Source organism: Trichosurus vulpecula, chromosome 7, assembly GCF_011100635.1.
Source record: "Trichosurus vulpecula isolate mTriVul1 chromosome 7, mTriVul1.pri, whole genome shotgun sequence".
In the NCBI taxonomy this organism is placed as follows: Eukaryota; Metazoa; Chordata; class Mammalia; order Diprotodontia; family Phalangeridae; genus Trichosurus; species Trichosurus vulpecula.
In genome coordinates, this window is record NC_050579.1 from 192,075,864 (window position 1) to 192,100,630 (window position 24,767).

At 39.1% G+C, this 24,767-nt stretch overlaps 1 protein-coding gene across 1 annotated transcript; it reads right to left on the reverse strand.

Moving 5' to 3' along the window:
• Positions 1 to 18,985: 18,985 nt before the first annotated feature.
• TPBG (trophoblast glycoprotein) lies at positions 18,986 to 24,137 on the reverse strand. Its single transcript, XM_036768837.1, has 2 exons — positions 24,011 to 24,137; positions 18,986 to 23,219 (listed from the first exon to the last, which is right to left on the reverse strand). Exon 2 carries the CDS (start codon positions 22,858 to 22,860, stop codon positions 21,550 to 21,552), a length of 1,311 nt encoding a protein of 436 aa, XP_036624732.1. The 5' UTR covers positions 22,861 to 23,219; positions 24,011 to 24,137; the 3' UTR covers positions 18,986 to 21,549.
• Positions 24,138 to 24,767: the final 630 nt, after the last annotated feature.

The window sequence follows — 24,767 nt, forward strand, 5'->3', positions numbered from 1 at the left end:
AAATGGATAAATTGGAAACAAAAAGGTTATAGAATTGATAAGCAAAAATAAAAACTAGTTCTCTGAAATTACTAACAAAATGGATGAACATTTAGCCAACATGTTTCTAAATAAGAGACTAGAAAATTGAATAAGCAAAGAAAAATGAAAAAGGCAAAATCTCAACAAAACCAGAGAAAAAAGCATTTTAATAATCTACTATGCATAGTTATATGCCAAGAAAACTGAGAACTCAAAAGGAATAGTGTATTACTTTCAAAAAATAAAAAAAAAATACTGACCAGAACACCCATTAGAGATCTTAAATAATGCAAATTCACAAAAGGAAATAGAACGAGTCATAAAAGAACTATCTTAAAAAAACTTCTGACCTGATAAATTTGTAAAATAATTTTAGTAAAAATTTTAAGTATAATTAATGCCCCATTAAACAAATTATTCTCAAAAAATTGAAAAATATAGCACTCTACAAAACCCTTTTATGATACAATATAGTGCTAATACCTAAACTAGGAAAGCATAGGCAGAGTAAGAGTACAGTTTACCAATATAATTAATGAATCAATTCAAAAATTTTGACATATGAAATACAGACATCCATACAGCCAGACAACAAAATACAGATGCTGGCAATTTAACCTAAAAAAATTCATGATGACCAAATTAAATTTATACTAAGGGTACAAAGATGTTTCAACATTTGAAAAACAAACATAATTGTTGTTATATTTAAAACAAAACCTTCTAAAACTACATAATTATCTCTATGATAAAGCACAACACTCTTTTATGCTAAAAAGAAAAATCCTTACAAAGTATAAGCATAAATAGGATCATTTTAAGTTTATTTTAAAAATAAATTTATTATTTACTTATTTTTAGCTTTTTTTTTTTAAAATTTTGAATTCTGAATTCTTTCCCTCAGCCTACTCCCCCCCACATTGAGATGGCAAGAAATGTGATATCAATTATACATGTGAAATTATGCAAAACATATTTTCATAATAGCCACATTGTAAAAAAGAAAGGCAAGAAAAATATGTTTCAATCTGTACTCAGATTCTATAAGTTTTTTCTCTGGAGGTGGATAGCATTTTTCATCATAAGCCCTTCGAGACTGTCTTGGATCATTATATTTATCAGAATAGCTAAGTCCTTCATACTTGATCATTGTACAATATTGCTGTTACTGTGTACAATGCTTTCCTGGTTCTGCTTGCCTCATTTTGCAGCAGTTCATATAAGTATTCCCAGGTTTTTCTGAGCACATCCTGCTCATCATTTCTTATAGCAGAATAGTATTCCATCATGATTATATGCCACAACTTGTTCAGCCTTTCCCCAACTGATGGGCATCCCCTTGATTTCCAATTTTTTTGCCACTACAAAAAGAACTGCTATAAATATTTTTGTATGTATATATCCTTTGTCTTTTTCTTTGATCTCTTTGGGATACAGACAGTGCTATTTCTGGGTCAAAGGGTATACACAGTTTTATAACCATTTGGACATAGTTCCAAATGGTTCTCCAGAATGGTTGGAACAGTTCACAACTCTATCAACAATGCACCAGGGTCCCAATTTTTCCATATCCCCTCCAACATTTGTCATTTTCCTCTTCTGTCATTTAGCCAATCTCATAGAAGTGAGGTGATGCCTCAGAGTTGTTTTAATATTCATTTCTCTAATCAATAGTGATTCAGAGCACTTTTTTTCAAGTGATTTAAATAGGATATTTTTTTTTAAAAAATGACTAAAAGTATCTACCTAAAATGAAAAGCAAGTATTATGTGCAATGGAGATATACTAGAAGATGTCCCAGTAAACACTGGAGTAAAACAAGGTTGCTTGTTTGCTCTGTCACTATTTGTTATAGTTCTAGAAATGCTAGCAATGACAATAAGACAAGAGAACCAAATTAAAGATAAAAGGATGAGCAAAGAGGATAAAAAAATCACCCTTACTTGCTAATGACATGATGGTATACTTAGAAAAACTTGATGAATCTGAAAAGAAATGAATTGAGACAATAACTTCAGTAAATTTACAAGCTACACAATACCCCATTACATATCAGCAGAACAAATAACAAAAATTCATGTGGCACTAGAAGAATGAATATCACATTCAAAATAATACCAAAGGCATGAAGTATTTAAGAGCAAGTGGACCAATGCATATTAATATTTTTATAAATTCAATTACAAAATGCTCTGTACTGGTGGCTATTCTACATCTGGCATGATAGATCCCTCACAGTCCAAATCTTTAAACAAATAGTCCTTGCACAGAAATATATTCCATTCAAGTAGAAGCAGTTCCCAAAGCTGTTAAAAGCAGTTGATAAAAATAAAATAAAATAAAAGTCTCCTACAAGGAGATAAGCAGAATATGTAGAGGCTCCCTGAGGTGTCATGAGCTCTTTACCAAAGTCCTGAAAGCTATTTCTATATTCTTTTTGCCTACAAGGTCCACAGTTGGATCCTAGAATAACCTATCTGGGCCAAAGTTAATCCAAACCACCCCAGCTATGCACTACTCCATTGTTTACAACAATCCAGATTGATGTTGTTGGGGGTTAACATATGCCTCCCTAGTTTCACTAGTATCCTAACTCACATATGCTTATTATATATATATATGCTTATATAGATATCTATATCTATATGTTTATATAAAGAAAAATTAAAATAATGGGAGTAATACTCATTGCTCATGGCTGGGTCATGCCAATGTAACAAAAATGACAATATTACTAAAATTAACTTACTGAGCTCCTGCTATACTAACTAAACTACGAAGATACTTTATAGAGCTAGATAAAATAATATAAAATCATTTGAATGAATTAAATCTGGAATATCAAGGGAAATAATGGAAAAAATGTAGCAATGAAGGAAATATAGTACTTCTGACCTCAAACTATATTATAAGGCAACAGTCACCAAAATAATTTCAAATTGGTTTAAAAAATAGAGAAATCAATCAATGGAACAGAATCAGAGATAATGGAATTCAATAACACCAGGGTTCAATAAATTCTAAAGCATAATTTACTTGGGAAACAACTCCCTGTGTGATAACTTCTAGGAAAACTGGAAATGTTTTGCAGAAATTAGATCTAGACAAACACCTTTTATTTTCAAAATGGATACACAATCTTATTATTGAAAATTAAGCTATAAAAAAGTTAGAAGGGAAGCATATCACATACCTTTTAGAGTCATGGGTAGATTAATAATAATAATAATTAATAATTAAAAATAATAAACCAAATGAGGAATACTCTTGAACACAAAAATAAGGTAGATTATTTTCATTATCTTTCCCATGGATACTGAATGAATTTGTAGGAGAGTATGGCCCAAGTTTATTGGGGAAATGTGTTGTAATCGCTGTTCTTGTTACAGTCTTTACTAAGAGCTAATTGGATCTACTAGGCAGGTAGGTAACATAGTAGATAGAGCACCAGGCTGGGAGTCAGGAAGACCTGAGTTCAAATCTGACCTCAGACCCTTACTAGCTGTGTGACCCTGTGCAAGTCATTAAACCCTGTTTGCCTTAGTTTCCTCATCTGTAAAATGAGCTGGTGAAGGAAACAGCAAACCTCTTTGCCAGGAAAACCCCAAATAGTGTTATGAAGGATTGGACACAACTGAACAACAATAATCGAATCTACTAGCTGATAGCAGGAAGTACATTGTTGGTTGTCTTTGTGCTGTTGTCAAGAGTGTTGTGTTAGGAGTGTAGACCTACAGGGCTACCCTTCAAATAAGTGGTAACAGCTGCCTTTTGGAGAACCAACTGACAAATTGGAGCTGTGCAAATTGCAAAGACTGCAAGTTGGAGAAATATCCCAAAGTGGGTGCTGCATATAAATCAGGAAACTATACTCAGAAAGGTGAAGTATTTTTCCCAGGGTTATACATAGAGCAAGTATAGGAGCTGAGTCCTCTGATTCCAGATCTAAGGCTTTTTCTCTTGTACTGTGATGCTGTCCTTCAAGCACCATCCACCCTCTTCCTTATCCTTGATTCCTCATTATTGTTTAACCCACATATCAAATTCATTGCCAAACTTTGTTGGTTTTTACCTTCACAACATTGCTTGTATACATATCTCCTTCCCTCCATTCATCATTCATATAGCTCTATGTCTCTCTCTGTCTCTCTCTCTGTGTCTCTCTCTGCCTCTCTCTCTCTCCCTCTGTCTCTGTCTCTGTCTCTCTGTCTGTGTGTGTGTGTGTGTGTGTGTGTGTGTGTGTGTGTGTGTGTGTGTGTAGGGCATCATTACATAGCCTTCTAATTGACCATGTTGTCATCTCTCCCCAGTCAAATATACGCTCTACTCAGCTACCAAAATGATTTTTCTAAGGCCTAGGACTGACCTTATCACCTCCCTACTCAATAAACTCCAATGACTCCCTATTACATCTAGGATCAAATATCTGCTCCTCTCTTCAACAGTTAAAGTTCCATATATAACCTGGCTCTTGCTACCTTTCTAAGCTTCTTATACTTTATTCTTTTCCACACATGCTATGATTCATCTACATTCACGTACCTGCTGTTCTTCACAACAATTAGACAGAAGGCCTGGGGGTGGTTCTGTTACATCCTAATTATCTTAAAAGAATAAGGAAAGAGGAATACACTGTAGTGGGGTGGGGAGGGAGAAAGGAAAATGGAAAGAAGTTAAGGAAAATCATCTCACATAATCAGAATATGCAAGTAGAGGTCTACACAAATAACGATGATGGGGTGGGAGGATGGCTGACACTCGAACTTCACTCTTGCATGAACTGGTCCAAGGAGGGATGAACATACACAGTTGGGTACAAAAATACATTTCACTCAAAAGAGAAATAGGAGGGAAAAGAGAGAAAGGAAAAGGGAGGATCAGAGGGTATGCCAATTAAGGGAAGAATTAGGATTAAGCAAAACAAACTGGAAGTACATACAAAAATATTAATAACCCCTTTTTGGACATCAAAGAATTAGAATCTGATGGGATGCCCATCAGGTAGGAAATTATTGAATGGGCTGTGGTATCTGGATGTGATGGATTGCTGTTGTGCTATAAGAAATGATGAAGGGAATGGTCTCAGAGAAACTTGGGAAACTTAGATGAACTGAGACAGAATGAAGGGAATAGAACCAGGTGAACAACTTGTACAGTGATGGCAATATAATAGAGAAAAATAGCTTTGAAAGAATTAGGTACTCTGATCAGTGTAATGATCAAACCTGATTCCAGAGGATGACTATACTATGAACATGCTATACCTTCCTTATAGAAAAGAGACTTAAAGTGTAGAATGAGACATATATGCCTACACTTACATGCATACATACAAAAGTATATTGCAAATATGTTTATATAGACACATGTATGCATATAAGTATTACTATTTTGTATATGTGCATATATGTCAATTGTATATAGACATACATGTGTGCATGTATGTGCATGTACATATTTTTATATATTTTTTCTTTTAGACACGGCCAATGTGGAAATTTGTTTTGCTTTACCACACATTTGTAACAGTTGGGTTTTTCTTTTTCAGTTTCAGGTGAGGATGGGAAGGAAAATGGGTAGATTTTTGCCTGTTAAAAAAATAAAATTTAACTTTAAAAAAAGATCTATACAGGATAAATTGGGGATAATCTTTGAAGGAAGTCACTAGTATTTAGGGAGACTAGGAAAATCTTCTTACAGAAGGCGGAATTTTAGCTGAAGCCTGAAAAACCAGGCAAACCAGTATCTCTTCTGGGCAGGTTGCTTTGATGGGTTCCCAGGATCCACTCATCTCCATTGTCTGACTCTCTTCTCTGCTACCAGAGGTCATGCTTTCTAAAGTGACTTCTTGCTCCAGACACTGTAGCTGTGTCTATATTATGTACATGTCTCTGCTCTCAGCTAGATGTAGTGTTTCCTATAGTTCCTCGTCAAAGTTCCATGGCTCATATGGGGGATGATGGATGGGGCGGGGGAAAGAGAAATTCTCTCCTTCCCCCCTCCCACAAGAGTCTCCTACTACAGGCAACTCCCTGCTTGCAATTGTTCTTACTCTTGAGCTTCTGAAATTTGTCCAGGGTTTAGCTATTTAAAGTCCCCAGAGGCATGGTAAATTTGCTTGCTCTTGACTCAGTCAGAGAGGTCTTTGCACCTCATAAAGGGACTACAGGGTGTTACACCTTATTAAAAATTAAGACCTCTCACATGTGACTATATTCTGTGACTTCATCAACTTACTAGAGATGGAGGGAAGCTGATATCCCCTCCCCCATCCCTTGTAGGTAAAATGAGATATTTTGATGAAATGACCTTTAAAAATCCCTTCTTACTCTAATAATCATATGACCTCCCCACAATCTGGATCCAACTTGTTTTTTAACCTTGTTTCTTATTATTCCCCTAGCCACACTCTATGTTCCAGGAAAATGGATCACCAACTGTTCTCTGAAGTTTACATGGCATTTTCCACCTTTCTACATTTGTTCAGGTAGTTTCCTTTGCCTGAAATACAGCTCTTCCTTAACCCTGCCTATCAGAATCTGATCTTCCTTCCCTTAGTGTACCATTTTTAAGATTCCAAGATCCTCTGCTTAGTGCTTTTTCTCTTATGTCAAATTACCTTGTATTAACACATTGTATATGTGTTCATGATGCACCTCCAGTAGAATAAAAGCTCCTCAAGGGTAGGAGTCATTTATTTCTTTTTAGGGCCTAGTGTGGTACCTTGTACACAATATGTCTGTTGAGCTGAATTACATGCTATGTGTAGAATTTGGGTGGTTAGAGACTAGCAATGGGAGGACTTCAGGAAAAGGAACCAGCAGGAAGAAAGGTTTGAAGATGAAAGTGGGCATGATAATATACATAAAGGACAGCAAAGAAACAGAACTGCTGGAGAGGTTTATATTAGCAAGTGGTAGAAGAAAAAAATGGACAGATAGGGTACAGACAAATAGGGAGTGTTGGGGGGAGAAAGCTTCAATAGCAAGCTAAAGAGTTTAAACTTTATCTCTGGAAACTTTTGTACAAGAGAATAACATGGGGAGAATACATGGAAATCAGCATTCTGGAAAGGTTACTCTGACACTACTGTGCAGAGGGAGATAGACAGACAGACAGAGACAGAAAGAGACAGAGACAAAGAGAGAGACAGAGGCAGAGAGAAAGCCAGAGAGAAGAAAAGAGAGACAGAGAGAGAGAGAGAGAGAAGGAGCCATCAGGAATCTACTGTAATAAATGAGTTGTGGCAGTAAGCACATGAAACCTTACAAAGGAACAACATGAATATGAGACATTACAAAGGAACAATTGACAAGATATGGTGAGGTGACTGATTGGCTCTAGGGGATAAAAGAGAAGGATAAATCAAAGTTGACTCTGGGGATTTGAGCCTGAATGACAGGGAGATAGTAGCAACCACTGACAAAAATAGGAAAGTCAAGAGGAGGGGCAAGTATTTGACTTACGATATTCAACTCTGTGGGAAGCTAGGTAGTGCTGGTCCTGCAGTCTTCCTGAGTTCAAATCCAGCCTCAGACACTCACTAGCTATGTAATCCTGGGCAAGTTTGCCCCAGTTCCTCATCTGTAAAAATGAGCTGGAGAAAGAAATGTACACCTCTATATTTTTGCCAACAAAACCCCAAATGGGGTCACAAAGAGTTGGACACAACTGAAAACGAATGAACTCTGAACATTCAACTCTGTCAGTCAGCATGCCACTAGGACTGCAACTCAATCAACATTTATGAAATGTCTATTATGTGCCAGGTACTGCACATTCCAAATCCAAACATTGTGAATCCAGATTGTGCCCATTTCACCTAACTAAATTCATTAAATATGGTTTAGTGGCAAGCACATTGAACTTAGAGTCAGAAGACCTAGGTTTGAATCCTGGATCCTGACATTTATTAACTTTCTGACTTTGGGAGTCAAAAGACCTCAGTCTCAGTGTCCTCATCTGGAAAACGGGGATGGGTTATTCATCTGGTAATAAACAAAGGATGGCATGAGTTAGTTATAATGATTCACTGGTATCCTCAAGAGAAATTGAACAAGGCCCCCAGTACATTGGGAGGACCCTCAGTGGTAAACTTAAGGGAAAGCATGGACAAGAGTCTCCAGAATGGGAAGCATCAATGGGCAGAGATCTGCATCACTGGAGGAAACATTGGAGGAATCACCAGTTTCCAAATGGTGAAATCACAAATTCACTTGATTAAAAGGGGGATAATAATATTTATAACATGTACTTCACAAGGTTGTGAGGAATATGTTTTGTAATCCTTAATTTTTTTGAGAGCAGGAGCTATTTTGTTTGGTTTTGTTTCATTTTCTTCATATCCTATGGGGTTGGTTAGCACATTTTTGTATAGTAGGCACTGAATGAATGTTTACCTAATTAGATTGAATTGAATGTGTTGTTGGTTTAAATTGAATATAAATGAGTTGTAGTGAATATGAACTATTAGTACTAGTTTTGAAACTCACCAGCCTTGTGACCTTGGGAAAGTCACATAACCTTTATGTGCCTCAGTTTTCTCATCTGTAAAATGAAGGGTTAACCTTGATGACTTCTAAGGTTCCTTTCAGCTCTAAATCTCTGATCTAATGAACAAATTTAAACCTCCTTTTCTTCATCTCTAAATCAGTGGTTCTCAAACTTTTTTATCTCAGGATCCTTTAACACTCTCAAAATTACTAAAGACTCTGCAAAGAGCTTTTATCTATTGTATTATAGCTATCAATTTTTACTGTATTAGAAATTTCAAAATCTTAGCATATGATAAAAATAACTTTGACTTCAAAGATGCACTGAAAGGGCCCTAGGGACCCACCAGATATGCCTGGACCATACTTTGAAAACTGCTGGTCTAGATCATCATTAAGGTATCTCACAATTCTAAAATTCTACATTGTTTCTGACCTTGACCATTCCAACTCCATTTCAACCTAGAAGGAGCCAAAGTACAATGGAAATCTAGCTCAAAGTTGAATGATAATTCATTACAAGGACACATCACAGAATCATAGGATATTAGAACTGAAAGGAAATGTAGAAGTCATTTATCCTCACTTTCTCATTTTATAAATGAGATAGCTGAAGTCCCAAGGAGAACTTAAGTGATTTGTCTAAGTTCACACAGATTATTATTATTACCCTACATGTTTGATTTCATCACTGTAGAGTATCTGGTTCCCAACATGGAAACTGATACATTGGGACACAGTAGTGTGGTAGATAGAGCACCAGTCTTAGAGTCAGGATAGACCTGGGTTCAGATACTTCAGATACTTACAAGTTGTGTGACCCAAAACAAGTCACTAACTCTCTTTATGCTTCTGTCTCTCCGACTTTAAAATACAGCGGTCTAGATTGGACGGCATCAAAGTTCCCTTCTATGATCCTATAATAGGACCACAGATTTAGAGCTAGAAAGCGCCTACAATTTTATAGTCTTAGAGTTACTTTGGGGATACTCTATCATGTGTACTGCTATTTTGGGAGTAAAGGTGGTACTAAATATATAAGTAAGAAGTTGTCAGGGGAGAAAAGGTCAAAAAGAATTTCTAGTATTTTATTGAAAAGGTTATTAGTCAAAAACCGCTTTTTTTTTTAACTGATGTGAACTGGCAGGACAGTTGGAGCAATAAGTTGTTTTAATCTTGGAGAACCACATATGGGAAGCAGATACTCCACTGCTGGAACAGTTTACATAGTCATAAGTGTGTGTGTGTGTATGTGTGTGTGTATGTGTTTGTGTGTGTGTATTTGTGTGTGTTTCTGTTTGTGTGTGTGTGTGTGTGTGTGTGTGTGTGTGTGTGTGTGTTTCCAATAGAGAAGGATTAACATCCCTGGCTAACCAAAAGAGTAAGTGCTCTTGTTTTCGGCACCTCAACTATACCGGGGCAATGGTCCAGCAGAGATTAAGCTGAAAAGACGTGACAAATGACCCAAATCTCTGCTGGCACTGAAAGTGAAAGGGAGGATTTAGCAATTATCTGATTCCTGTGATTAATGTACATGGTCAAACTAGATAACTAAAGCCAAAATATTTAAGTAGGTCCTGAAATACCTCATTTCTCTGCATTGATCAAACTATCCCGATATTTTTCCAGACCTAAACCTTATGGAATGCTTCCTTAAAGCCTTTACTTCAAAGACTGATTTGGCTAAGTATAAATAACTTAACAATTTGGGGACACAAATTTAAAGATATGCATGACTAAATTACTAGTTGTTATTTAATGAAACAGAAACAAAGACAAAAATGTGTTTTAGCTATTATGGCATGTTATCTCATAATTAAAAAGGGTACTATTGTGGAAGCCTTTTATATAGTAAACTTAAAAAAAATTAATTGACATGTTTCATTTTTACATCACCTTCACTTTCCCAAAATATTCCTCCTCCAACTCAGAAAGCCATGATATATAACAAAGAATAAAAAAAGAAAGATTAAAAAATTTGGGAAAATGGGGGGGGGGTGGAGCCAAGATGGCAGCTGGAAAGCAAGGACTTGCCTAGGGCTCTCCCCCAGGACCCTCCAAACACCAACAAAAAATGGCTCTGAACAAATTCTAGAACTGCAGAACCCACAAAATAGCAAAGGGAAGCAAGGCTCCAATCCAGGACAGCCTGGATGGTCGTGGGGAAGGATCTATTGCACGGAGCTGGGAGTGGAGTGCAGCAGAGCCCAGCATGGGCTGTGCCCGGACCAACCAGACTGGGAGCCGGGCAGAACAGGCCCTAGCACCCTGAATCAGTGAGCTGTGACAGTTACCAGACTTCTCAACCCACAAACACCAAAGAGAACAGAGAAGGTTAGTGGGAAAAGCTGCAAGGACAGAGTGAAAGGAGTTCATGGTTCAGCCACTGCCCCAGGGGGTAGCGGAGGTGGTGCAGCTACAGAACTACAGCTGCAGTTGCTTCCTGCCCCAGGCCCACCTGGTGGGAGGAATTAAGTGGCAGATCAGAGCAGGAGTGCAGAGCCTGCTTAAGATCTGAGTCTGGTCTGGGTTGGTGGTTCTTGAGGAAGGAGGAGTGCTGGTGTGGCAGAGCTTGCTGTGTAGAAAGAGCTCTGAAAACAACAGCGCAGCCCCTCAAGCTTGGAACAAAGTACTCTCTACTCTACAAGCAGTCATACCCTGCCAAAAAAAACTCAAGGGTCCGGTAGTTGGCTGGGAACATGGCCAGGCAGCGAAAATGGATGCAGATTCAGACTCAGACTTTGGAATCTTTCTTTGGTGACAAAGATGACCAAAACATACAGCCAGAAGAAGTCAACAAAGTCAAAGAGCCTACATCAAAAGCCTCCAAGAAAAACATGAACTGGTCTCAGGCCATGGAAGAGCTCAAAAAGAATTTGGAAGAGCAAATTAGAGAAGTAGAGGAAAAATTGGGAAGAGAAATGAGAAGGATGAGAAAAAACCATGAAAAACAAGTCAATGACTTGCTAAGGGAGACCCCAAAAAATACTGAAGAAAATAACACCTTAAAAAATAGACTAACTCAAATGGCAAAAGAGCTCCAAAAAGCCAATGAGGAGAAGAATGCCTTGAAAGGCAGAATTAGCCAAATGGAAAAGGAGGTCCAAATGACCACTGAAGAAAATACTACCTTAAAAATTAGATTGGAGCAAGTGGAAGCTAGTGACTTGATGAGAAATCAAGATATTATAAAACAGAACGAAAGGAATGAAAAAAATGGAAGATAATGAGAAATATCTCATTGGAAAAACCAATGACCTGGAAAATAGATCCAGGAGACATAATTTTAAAATTATTGGACTACCTGAAAGCCATGATTAAAAAAAGGGCCAATTGAAAGAATCCACCGATCGCCTCCTAAAAAAGATCCCAAAAAGAAAACTCCTAGGAATATTGTATCCAAATTCCAGAGCTCCCAGATTAAGGAGAAAATACTGCAAGCAGACAGAAAGAAACAATTTGAGTATTATGGAAACACAATCAGGATAACACAAGATCTAGCAGCTTCTACATTAAGGGATCAAAGGGCTTGGAATATGATATTCCAGAGGTCAATGGAGCTAGGATTAAAACCAAGAATCACCTACCCATCAAAACTGAGTATCATGCTCCAAGGCAAAATATGGATTTTCAATAAAATAGAGGACTTTCAAGCTTTCTCAGTGAAAAGACCAGAGCTGAATAGAAAATTTGACTTTCAAACACAAGAATCAAGAGAAGCATGAAAAGGAATTCCTTCAACAAAATCTCCAACAAGTGGTCATCTAGCCTTCACTCGAAGACCTCCATGGAGGGGGAGCCCATTACCCTTTGAAGAAGCCCATTTATCTGTGGATAGCTTTCATTATAATGAAATCTCTAGACCTGGGTAGGTGGCACAACACTGACTCATTTTTGATGCAGAGTTGCTTCAAAGAAGGAACTATGAATCATGGAGAAGGGTCTCATCTCTCCTCCTCTCAGTTCATACACGTTATGCCAGGATCCTCAGTTTAGGTGGAATAAAAAATTTGGGTATCAAGCCTCAAAAAAAAAATTCAGGAAAATCAAGTAATTCATCAAATGAGTTCTATAGTATATGCAGTGTTCTGTAACCACAGCTTCTTACCTTTGCAAAGAAGGGAGGGAGATACATTCTTATAACTTTTTATTCAAGACTCTTTTAACAAAAAATCGTGCAGCATTTCTTATAAATTTTAAAATGCTTTAGTGTAGTCATTTTGTTTTAAACCCTATTATCAAGTAGTAAAATGCAAAATATCCCTTAAAATAAAACAAAAATACATTGAAACTCAATACTCCCTTTTGCTCCCCTTATCCTACACTGCACACCTGCTAAATTTAAAAAAAAAGCACTGAATTATTTTTTTAAGTGAAAATGTTTTCAAGGGAACAGTTCAAAACAAAAGCTTGGTAGCATCTATTACACCATTTCAGTTTAAGCTATGCTCTTTAGATATGAGCAGTTTACCATAATGACTATTTGAACTTAGAACCACATTCTTTTAAATTGATTAGGCTGTTACTGAATTATCCATTTTGAAGATCATTCAAGCTTTTTACTCCTCCTTTTATTCCCTTCTGACCACTCTTGGCCAATTCCTTTCTCATTAGAACCACCATCAAAGGATAAGCTTAGAAAGGGAAGAGATGAAGTATCTATCCCTCTTCCTGTCAGATACACCTGACATCCTGCCTTCATTTGGTAGGCTAAGAAACTGATTCAGTGTAATAGCTTAGATTTGGGGGTTTTCTTAAGTGTCTTTGGTTTGCAATGGCTTCTTGTGCCTGCCGGGTCCCCCCTGCCCTCCCCCGCCCCCCCCCCCGCCCCCCCCCCGCATGTGTTAGACTGTGAGCTTTTTGAGAGCAGGGACTTTTTTTATCCCTTGCGATGTCACTTAGCACAATGTCTGACCACATAGTAGGTGTTTAATAAATTTTAATTGACTGACTTCAAGGGGTTGGGGGGAATTTTTCTTTGTTAAAGCAGTGACCGACCAACAATATACAAAAGGTCATGATAACATGATGGAATTTAAATTTAAAATTTAAGATTAACATAAGGAAAACGCTTGCATTAAATGTAAATTCAGTCCAAGTATACTGATATAAATAAAGCTTTAAAATAAAAAAAAAAATAATGAGATCAACTCGGTCTAAAAACCAGTTAATTTGACAACTCTGAGTGGCTTATACTCTCCTCTTCCACCAAATTGGTTTTGGGGAAAATGCTATTTCTGTGCCCCTTAAAACGCCAGATAAATGCATTCTGATTGTGGAGGTCCATTGGTGGAGTAGAAAGAACATTAGTTCTGCAGCCTGAGATCTCAATGCAAATTCTGTCTCTGATACTAATTTTCTGTGATTTCAAACAAGGGAAAGGTGGGGAGGAAACAAGCATCTATTCAGTGTCTACGACCTGCCAGGCTCTGTGCGAAGTATTTTACAAATGTCATCTCAACTGGTCCTAAAAATACCCTGGGAGGTGAATGCTGGTATTATTCCCATGTTATGGATGAGGAAACTAATACATATAGCCGTTAAATGACTCTCCCAGAGTCATACAGCTAGTAAGAGTCTGAGGCCATATTTGAATTCAGGTCTTTCTGACTTCAGGGCCAGCGGTCTGTCTACCCTGCTACTTAGCTGCCAAGTCACTTAATCTGTCGGCCTTGGTTTCTTCATCTGTAAAGTGAAGGGTTTGAACTAGATGACCTCTGATGGTCCCTTCCAGTTCAAGATGTCTGATCTAATAGACTACCTTAATAACAGACAACTAAGAATGGAAATGAAGACAGATGAAAAATATCTTCGAGTTGAAAGAAATATTTTGTTTAGTCTTGTCTACACAATCTAATCCCTTATGGTGTGTGTGTGTGTGTGTGTGTGTGTGTGTGTACGGTGGAAGGGTGACCCTTGAAATGATACGTAAACTACGATTCAGACACAAAAAAGGGATCAAGCCAGTCTCTACTGATGATTTCTAGTTTGTCCCTAGTTAAGTACTCCTAAACATTTATCAGTGTGGATAGCAATTTTTCCTGTGATATACATGCACCATGGTAGAATGCCTCTACCATAGTCAAGGATGTGGGGGATTCCTTTTGAAGTTTGTGAAGTTATGAGTTACAAAGTAACTGAAGGAGAATGGTGCCCTGGGGTGATTCCTCCACTTAGGTGGACCCACATAGCAGACACACCTAATCTCTTAATCCATCTGATTCTGCATGTATTTCAAATTTATTAGAGTTCTCTTTTTGGACAATCGAAAAAGGAAGCAGGAGTAAGGAAAAGGAAAATCTTTAGATCTTTCATAATAAAGATGATGGCCTCTATAACCTACCACTTTTAAAGCAGACTTTTTAAAGTATTATAATAAGATTTCATAGACTCACAAAATGATGCAGCAATTATTATAGTTGGTTGTATTTTAAAGCACAGACTGTCCAAAACCAAATGTTTTCTTTACATTAGCCATTTTTTTCCAAGTTAAATTAAGAACCATAAATAAATTCCGTTATCATCAAAAATATCAGTACATAAGCTGTGCTTTTATAAACAGTTTAATAGAAGTTTACAACATTGTAATCATGAGCCTTAATGAAAAAACAACTATAGTTTAATTTTTAAACAATAAAGCACTGCATATAAAGCAAACCACTATGGAGCAGAAGGAAAGAATGTGACAAAGGGACACATTACATATAACCATTATAGACATTTCTGAAACTTCAGACTTGGTATAAATAACTTGGAATTGCACATGCCTAAACCATAAGCCTTTTAGAATCTGTAGCATGCATAACATGTCTGAGGGAAACTGGAATCTTAATATTCTGCATTTCATATCTAAGGATATACACGACTATAGGACACATGAGTTGCCCTAGTAGTGGGCACGGATTTGTGTTAATCCAGCATCACTTTCTCGCTCACTGTTACAGCCAGCAATGTATGTGTGGCTGGTTGGGTTAGGAGTGAAGTGGGGATACACAAAACTAACTGAATCATATGAACCCAGGGGAATGTAAGCTCTACAAGGCAGACGGTTCCTTTTTTGTCTTTGTATCCCTAGCATACAGTAGGCACTTAATAAGTGCTTCTTGAATTTAATTGAGATGGGAATTGAACACGACCTCGTTGACTCTCTAACCACCTGAGCTACCTAGTCTCCTAAACGGGCTTACATCAGTCTTACATAAATTTCAGAAGTTTAAATCCTTTCCATAAGATATCTTTTGTTCTACAAGAAGGACTTCACATCACATGCACTAGAAAATCTAAGATATAAAATTACCAAATATTTGATTAACACAACACTGACTCAATGCAACTTCTCGAAAGTATTAATGCTGTCAATAAAATAACTGAAAACATTTTAAGTGCACCCAGTGGCCTGCAAATAATCATCTTAATATTTATGGTTTAAAATAAGATATAAATATGTCTAAACCCCATTATGATTTATGAAGTGACTAATAAATTCCCTTTCCCCACTAGATATGACAGTTTCAAGGGCTCTAATTTTGGCAATTAATCAGTCGAAAGAGAGCTTAAATAAGAATCAAAAGACTTCAGCTATAAAATAAGGGGTCTGGGTGACATAACCTCAAAGGTCTCTTTCAGCCATATCGGTATTATCCCATGATCTCAGTTATATAGACCCAGTTTTGCCACAGACTAGCTGAGTTATTTGGGTTATTACAAAATGCCTGCTTTGGGCCTGTTTTCACATTTATAAAATAAGAGGTTTGATTGGCCAAGAGGACCTTTAAGATTCCTTACAGCCAAAAAACATTATGAATTTTGTTCCCTGTCAAGCCTACATAAATATGTGAAAAATATAAACAAAAATATTACATGATTAGACCACCCCAAAGATAAAACTATTAAGCCATTCAAATTAAAATACTACAGAAGCTGGTTTGATTTCTTTTATAACAAAAATCTGCAATATAAGAACAGAAAATTAACTGTACATGATAGCTAAAAAGAGCTATTTGTCCTCTACACAAAGGTGAGAGGATCTCATGCACAGTACAGGGAGCATATTATCTTAAACCAATTATTTCTAGTGTATCAATCAAGTGTACTGTGACCAGTGTTGCTGACAGATTTTTTTAAAAAAAGGCTGTCAAGGTATTTTTCCTACATTACTTAGAAATGTAATTCTCTCCCTTCCATAATGCTCTTAAAGAAACCATAATCTGATTCTTACCTAATTTATTTCTTTTTTTCATCATATAATGTTGTTCTGAAGATTGGAAGAGGCTTAATAGTTTTGAGGGCATGAGGAAATCCTAAGTCATCTGGCTTTTTATTTCTACAAACATAAATGCTGTCTTTTAATATGAAATCATAGGTTATGAATTAATATGACAGGCTAAATAGTAAGGAAGACATATAAACTAGAATTTATCTGTTAACAGCTATAGTATACAGGATAAAGTTAAGTTTAATAAATAATAACAACATTGGACTAAAGGGCTTACTTCATGAAAAGATTCAGAATACCCAAGGATATGATTTACCCCAATCTTCCTTTTAAACCTATGTTGACAAAAAAAAAAGAAAGAGAACAAAAATATTACTTCTTCTAATTAAATGTTCAAATAATTACAATTTGGGGACAATGAAGAACTTTAAGTATCATCACAGCTCTTTGCTCAAATAATTTATACCAACAATCTTTTTTTTTGGTACCTAGTTTATTTTCATTTACAAAGTCAGGTCAAAAATGTTTAAACCCCAACTTGAAAGCTGTCAACTACTATTAGTTACTCAATGCTCTATGTAGCCACCATTTATTTATCCTTCTGGTAGCAAAATTATGACAAAGCAGTAAGTGGAAATGCCAAAGGAAATGAGAAAAAGAAGTTATTTCATTATTCTAAAATTTGTGCCACTTATAACAAAGACTTATTGGATACTTACTGGCATTTAAATTGAGGCAGTTACTAAGTACTTAAATATGTAAGTATCTCAATAATTTCATATAAAGGAACTTTATAAAGAATGAGTTTTTCACTTTTGTCTCTGAAAACTGTTGCTCTTGGAAGTGTTCTATAAACAATGTTTACAAAAATCAACCATCTATAATTGTTCCAAATCCTTAAACATTGATATCAATCGAACATGAAACTTAGAAAATAGCAGCTATATGCATTACAAATATATTTAAGATTTTCATTTCATTTTATCCTGTATTTCTTCACATCTATTGGACTTATATAGCTGCTATCTTTCAAAGAGCTCAAGGGACTGTATTTATTATAGGTTTTACATTGTACAATATTAACTTTTGGGTCAAATACTATTAATATTTCTAATTGATACCATTAACTTTCAGCTAATAAGTACTGTTTAATGTCAAATATTACACTATCAGAGGCCATGCATGTGATAGGAAAGGAAATGGGGGCGGGGGGACCAGGAAATGTACACAGGGGAAGAAATGAGCGCATGAAAAGGAAGCAAGTAATGTTAACTTCTAACAAGGCTAAGGTCTTGCTTTATAAAGATTTGATTTTCATACAAGCAGTCATACAGATAATGCCAGGTATGCTGTCTACTATACAGCATCACTTTCTCACTCACTGTTACAGTCAGAAATGTACCTGTGGCTGTTTGGGGTTAAAAGTGAAGTGGGGATAAACAAAGCTAACTGAATCATATGAACCCAAGGGAATGGAAGCTCTACAAGGCAGCTGGTTCCATTGTATCCCTAATATACAGTAGGCACTTAATAAGTGCTTCTAGAATTAATTGAAGTGGGAATTGAACATGACCTTATTAACTCTCTAACCACCTGAGCTACCTTATCTCCTAGATGAACTTACGTCAGTCAATATAAATCTCAAGAGTTTAATCCCTTGCAACCTTAATCTTAGTCCAGTTGTGAACTACTGATCCACACCTGTGGAACTCTTAGTGAGCAAAATGCCACACACACACCCCCACACCCCTCTCCCCCCAATTAATGTAGATCAGCAACTGTTAGGCTACTTAGTTTAAGCAAGTTGCTCAGGGCATTGAAAGGTTAAGTGATTTCCTCAGGGTCATACAGCTAATAAATGTTGGAGGTGGAACTTGAACCCAGACTTTCCTGACTCAAGACTGGTCCTTCATCCACTACACCACTTCTGGACTTCTATTATTTCCACACAACAATATGGCACAGATTAAACCATTCCTTCTGACAGATGCTACAGCAGACAGTTCTGGCATTTGTTTCCCATACAATTACAGATTTGTTGCATTCCTGAATAGCTCAGTAGACTTAGTGATTTGCCTAAGGTCTCTTAGAGAAATTTATCTTTAAGTATAGCTTTATAAAATTATGCTGTGTTGTAATTAGTGAGATGTCAATAATTCAGGCAGGTCAAGTATTTCTTTCTTTTTTAGTGAATAAGTACTCACTGGAAAGATATGAATCTCTAGTGAACATTTAAAATGAAGGAAAAAGAAAACACATTTTGCTTTTTCAAAAATAATAATGGCTCTGAGATATAGCTCAAAATTAATGAATAAATTGATATTTCTTAAAAATAAGTGTCATTATTAAACTAGTTGAGGTAGTTTGAAATGTTTTATTGTGCATCTATATCATTAAAAACAATAAACTGAAACTAATCTATGTGGCTCTATTTTGAGAATTTCAACTCATTTAAACTTTAAGAAGTGAGGTGATGATCTCTGAAACAGGTTTGCATAAAACACCAATTCTCAACTTGCCTCATTTATGAAAACACAAAATCTATAGTTATTCTACATGCATCACATTGATGAAAATAACCACTTTAAAGCACAGAAAGAGAGAGCCCTGAGACTAATGCAAGCTAGTTTAATTAACCAAATTTAACGATATCTTGTAAATTAAATTGGAAAAATTTATATAATAAATGAGAGATTAAGAGGATTCCCTTTAGGGCTTAAATTCTTATGGTAGATATAGAACAGTGATAACTACCTAGTCTTTTGAGAATAACAGGCCAAAGATTGTAAACAATGGAGCTATACTAAATTATTTTAATAACCTTTCAATGTTTAGCATAGAATAAAAACCCAAGATGATCTTAAACACTAAGTTATAATAGTAAGGGATTTTTTTTTTGCTCTTTCAAAATTAGAATGTTAAATTTAATACTAATAGGAAAATCTCATCTGTTCCTGATGATTCCAAATGATAAAGGATTTGCTTTTATCATCTGCATTATTTAAACCAAATTCTAGGTGCTCCTGTCCTTCATAAAGTAGTCTCTTCAAACATGGACTTATTTAGGATTTACATCCCAACTCTTTCCAACAAAGATTTTAAGAAGGTCACATTTTCAAATTCGTAACTTGGCTAAAGTCAATAAGAAGAACAAAGAATCCAAGCACTAAACAGACTTACCTGAGGGTCACTTAACCTCTCTGGACCTCAGTTTCCTCATCTGTAAAATGAGAGAGCTGGACTAAATGGCCTCCAAGGTCCCTTCAAACAATTAATCAACAAGCATGTATTAAGTGCCTACTATGTACCAGGCATTTTATAGACACTAGAGATACTAATACAAAAACGAGACAGGTCAAAGGGCAATTTTCTAAATGTACCTGGGCCTCCCACAACATTTTACCTTATTGCTCCAGTCTAAATTAAAATTTCTATTCCAAAAAAATGAAAACAAAAAAAACAAGAGAGGAATACCTATTTAGTTTATTTTGTGATATTGGAAAATGGAAAAAAAATTATATTTTTAAAATACTCTATCCCATAATGTTAAGATGTACTTTAAAGCCGTTCCATATTTACAATTTAATTTTTTTAAGCCTTTCTGAATGTTTCACATCCTGCTCTGAGACCCCAAGGAGTGATTTCCCCAAAAGAACTTTATTTAGAGTTAAGCTCTAAGAGCAACTTCATTAACATTTGGAGAGCAGCAAATTCAATTTGGCTTACTGTAGAGAAATCATTATCCAGCCCTACTTTATGCTGCTCTCAAAAATCTAGTTCTGAGTTAGTAGACACCAACTTTTAGGTCAAGAGAAGGCAGGTTTGTATAAATATTCACAGTCAAAACATCTCGAATCTTTTAAATCTAACCAGACCAATATTTCAAAAGGAATCTCTAACTTCAGTCTAGATAATAACTATTCAGGCTATGCAATAAAGATGGCAACATGAATAATGATTAATTTATTGGTCTGAACTAAAACTAGGCAAGCTATTTTTCCTTTACAAAGTCTAATAAGAACAGCATACATAACTTTGACTCTGCTGTAGTTCTTTTAAGAACCTTTATTGAATTTTTTTTAACAATTTGTTCTGTTGAATCTAGATGCAGTTTACATTTTTAAAAAACTTGATGTAGCTTCATGTAAACTGCAATCAAAAAGCAACTTTTTTTTTGTTTTTCAGAGAAGCTTCCTTTTTCAAAGAATCTGTCTGAGGTTGGGAATTTTGTAATATGCAGAACAGTTACTGTAGGCATGCATACTCTCTAATTGTTTGCTCCTCTGTGCACTACTGAAGGAAAATAAAAGCTTTCTAGACTCTGCAGGCAGTTTATGGAATAAAATTGTTTTCTCCACAATTTAGGTACACAAGAATAAAACCAGCATTGACAAATAAAATATGTTCTCAAAAAAGTTGAGGCAGTTTTTGTTGAATGGTATGTACAATTGCTACACCTTGTACTGTACTCTGAGAAAACCAGACTGCAAGAAGTCCTTAGTCATGACGAAACTTGAAAAATCCCTCCAAACAAGTTCGAACAAAGTTCCAAGAACAGGTGGAGAGTGGGTGGGAGGATGTGGGGAAAGCATGTCTCTTTCTGTACAGCCAAACACTATGTGTAATTGTCCAGTGTCTTAAGTCAACAGAAAACACCAGAGAACTCTACATATAACATGGAGGCATAGCTTCTGCATGGCTTTTCATCAGTCTGTGGTTTCTGTAGTGAAGGGTGGAGGGTGAGCAAGCCTAGGGTGCTGTAAAGCTTAAGTCTACATCTCATGCATAGCTGTTGTCAATGCTCTGCTTTCTTCATGTTTCTTAGACATCTGAATTGGAGCTGAGGTTTGTTAACCTGGGGTCCGCATTGATTTCATATCTGTAGTGATAACCTTCCATGTGATCCCTGCAGGCATCTCTGATGTTATATAGCCACTTTTTTATGCCTTTGCGGTTCAAATACAAAACCAGTAAGAAAATTGCTCCAATAAGGGCTAAAACTATCCCTAGAAAGACGTAAGAAGTCTGCAAAGGGTCTAGAGGGGGTGGTGGGCCACAGTCCAGCTCAGAGCTGTTGAGTTTCACCAAGGGACGGTTCCTCATTTTCTCTGGGGAGAAGCAGGAGAGGGTGGTTTTGCCCTCTACCACATTAGTTTCTTTGAGCCAGGCCACCGTATCAGCCAGGTTACAGTCACAGAGCCAGGGGTTGCTGTCTAGGTTGATCCGCAGGCTGGGCAGAGCCTGCAGCTGGGCCATGGTATCATTATGCAAGGCCTTGAATGCGTTGTTCCCGAGGTGGAGAGTTTCCAGTTGCGTTAGGTTACCTAAGGCCAGGTCGCGCAGGCTCACCAGCGAGTTGTTGTGGAGGTCCAGGTGCTTGAGCTTGGGCAGGCCGGAGAACATGTTCCGCGGCAGGTAATAGAAGTGGTTGCCGGACAGCTCCAGACGGAGCAGGTTGCCCAGAGCGCCCCCACTTTGCAGCGCCGCCGCCACCATGCCCACGAAGCTCCGGTTTCGGAGCTCCGAGTCCCGGGGTGGCAGGATGTCGTTCAGGAACAGCTCCGCGAGGGGACTCCGGACCAAGCCGCTGGCATTGCTGCCGCCGCCAGAAAAGGCGACGGGGCTCAGGACTGCCAGTGGGTTGTGGCTGAGGTCCAGCTGGCGCAGGCTGGGCAGGTGCTCGAAGGCGCCAGCTCTCACTTCTTGCAGGCGGCTGCCGCTGAGGTTCAGGGCGGCTAGGTCGGCCAGGGGCGGCCGTGAGGCGAAGGCACCCGCGGGCAGTACTGTCAGCTGGTTGCCTGTGAAAAAGAGGGTGCGCACGTAGCGGGGTAGATCCCCCGGCACCTCGGTCAGGTTCCTGTTGACACACTTGACGGTCCGGGCCGCCTCGGAGCACTCACAGGGCGCAGGGCAGTGGCCAGGGGGCGGCGGAGGCGGCGGGGGCGGTGGCTGAGCTGACACCGAGGAGGCTGGAGAAGATGAAGAAGTCGAGGAAGACGACGGAGACGACGAGGAAGTGCTGGTGGACGAGGAGACCCAGCCCAGGAGAACCAACAACAGCCGGGCCAGCCGCAGTCTCCGGTCCCCGGCAGCGGTGGCGGCAGCGGAGCCCCGGGCGCACCCTCCAGGCATCGCGCTCAGCTGTCTATCCGGGGCTGGACTGGGGACGCTCCCCACTAGCTAAGCCGGGCGCCAGGGACTGGGGCTCACGGCAGGAAGGGGCTTCCGGGAAGTCGAGACAACTTGCCTTTAGTGAGTGCAACAGCTCCCAGGGAGGCGGGAGGGACGCCACAACCTAGATGCCTACAGCGGCGCTACAGCCCCACCCCGCCCACCCCAGCCCCCCGCCTCCAGAGAGCGGGCGCACTGTGCGGCCGGCCGGTCTGTCCGAACCAACACTTCCCTTATCCCTCCTTCTCTTCCCGCCGCCGCGGGTGGCACTTCTTTGGCTTTACTGTGGCCGCTGCTCCCACCAGTATTCACAGCTCGACCTGGGACAAGAAGAAGAAAAGGATGAGGAATCGGTGGTAGCGGCACAGTCCAGAGACTGACTCTGAACGCGGGACGTGAGACTCGTCTGCGCCTACTCACTCCAAGAAGCCACCCTCCTGCAACCCAGACCTGGAGACAGGGTGTATCACCTCCCCCTGCTTCAACGCACACCTTTTCTCCCTTCCTTCCCCTCTTCCCCCTACTGTTGCCCAGCCTGCGGGACTTGGGACTCAAATTCCCAGATTATATAGTCTGCCTTCCCCCTCCACTTTGGACTAGACTCGTCCCCTTGGGTCTAACTTCATTAGAAGTCCCCCGACTCCTCTTCTTCCAAACTTCTCTGGTCCCCTCCGCTCTACTTTCCCCCCCAGTCGGCAACCTGCCTGCCTTTTGGGGGTCTCCACTACGTCCTCTGGCTCCTCTTGGTCCCTAGTCGCGAGTGAGGGAAGTTTCAGGTTACAAGAGGCTTTTGATCTCTCGCGCTCCCTCGGCTTTGCCGGGTTAGTGGAAAAGGGATGGGGAGAGTGGGGGGCGGGGGAAGGGGGCTAAAGTCTGGTGCAGCTGTCTCCCTTCCCGCTCCGTCCTACCCCTCCCCCCAGGTTCCCCCTTAGGTCCTGGCCCCTCCTGATCGAAGCTGGAGAACAAAGCTGCAAAAAGGGGCTGGGCAGGGCGAATCCGGAGAGCCACCCCCACCATCCAGCCGGTCCCAGGGTGGAGAGGCTGAACGGGCCGCCTCCTTTGGCTGGTCTTGCCCTACTCCCGGAGCACCGGCTCGGTTCCCGCTACTCACCACCTCCTAGACTTGCCCCTGCGCCTCCCGGTCAAACTCAGCCTGAGTCCCGCCTGAGTCAGAGTGACTTCCCACGCACAGCCGGCGCCGACTCTCCGCACACCCCGGCCCCTGGCCCAGCCTCCGCAGCAGGGAAAAACCAATGGCAAAGGGATGTGGGGGGAGAGAGACCGGGGCCCATTTGAATAGACTTCCCTCGCCCCCACAGCTGCTTGGGGACGCCGCGCTTAGGTGGGTACACGGAGGTGGTGTTTGGGAACGAGGGTCCTTGGAATGTGCGCCCTCCTTTTCCGTGGAAGTTAAACATGGATTTGCGGAGAAAGGTGAGAGAACTCCTTTCCCTGTCTCCCCCTCCCGGGCATTCTTTCCTTGTTCCTCATTTTGCATACTGTACTTAACGGTGGAAAGGAACCAAACCTCTGCATTTGCGTGTGTAGCTCATACTATCTCCAACACCTATAAAGGAGCAACTGACTGTAGATCCCATCAGCTCGGAAAGAGAAGACTAAACGAGAAAAAGGAAAGAAAAAGAAGAAACCTGGACAAGTACAAAGAGAACTGCACAACATGGAGCACGTTGAGACTGAGACAGTCTCCCGAAACGTGTGGGACTTTAAGGTTGCGAATATGGGGAAAGAGAAGTTTTTGTAAGGATGGCTCCTCCCCCGCCCCCTCCCTCACACACACCACCCCCCCATCTCCTTCGTAGGTAACCACAGAACTATGTAAAGAAGAGGCAGAATCCACTTTAAAAGGA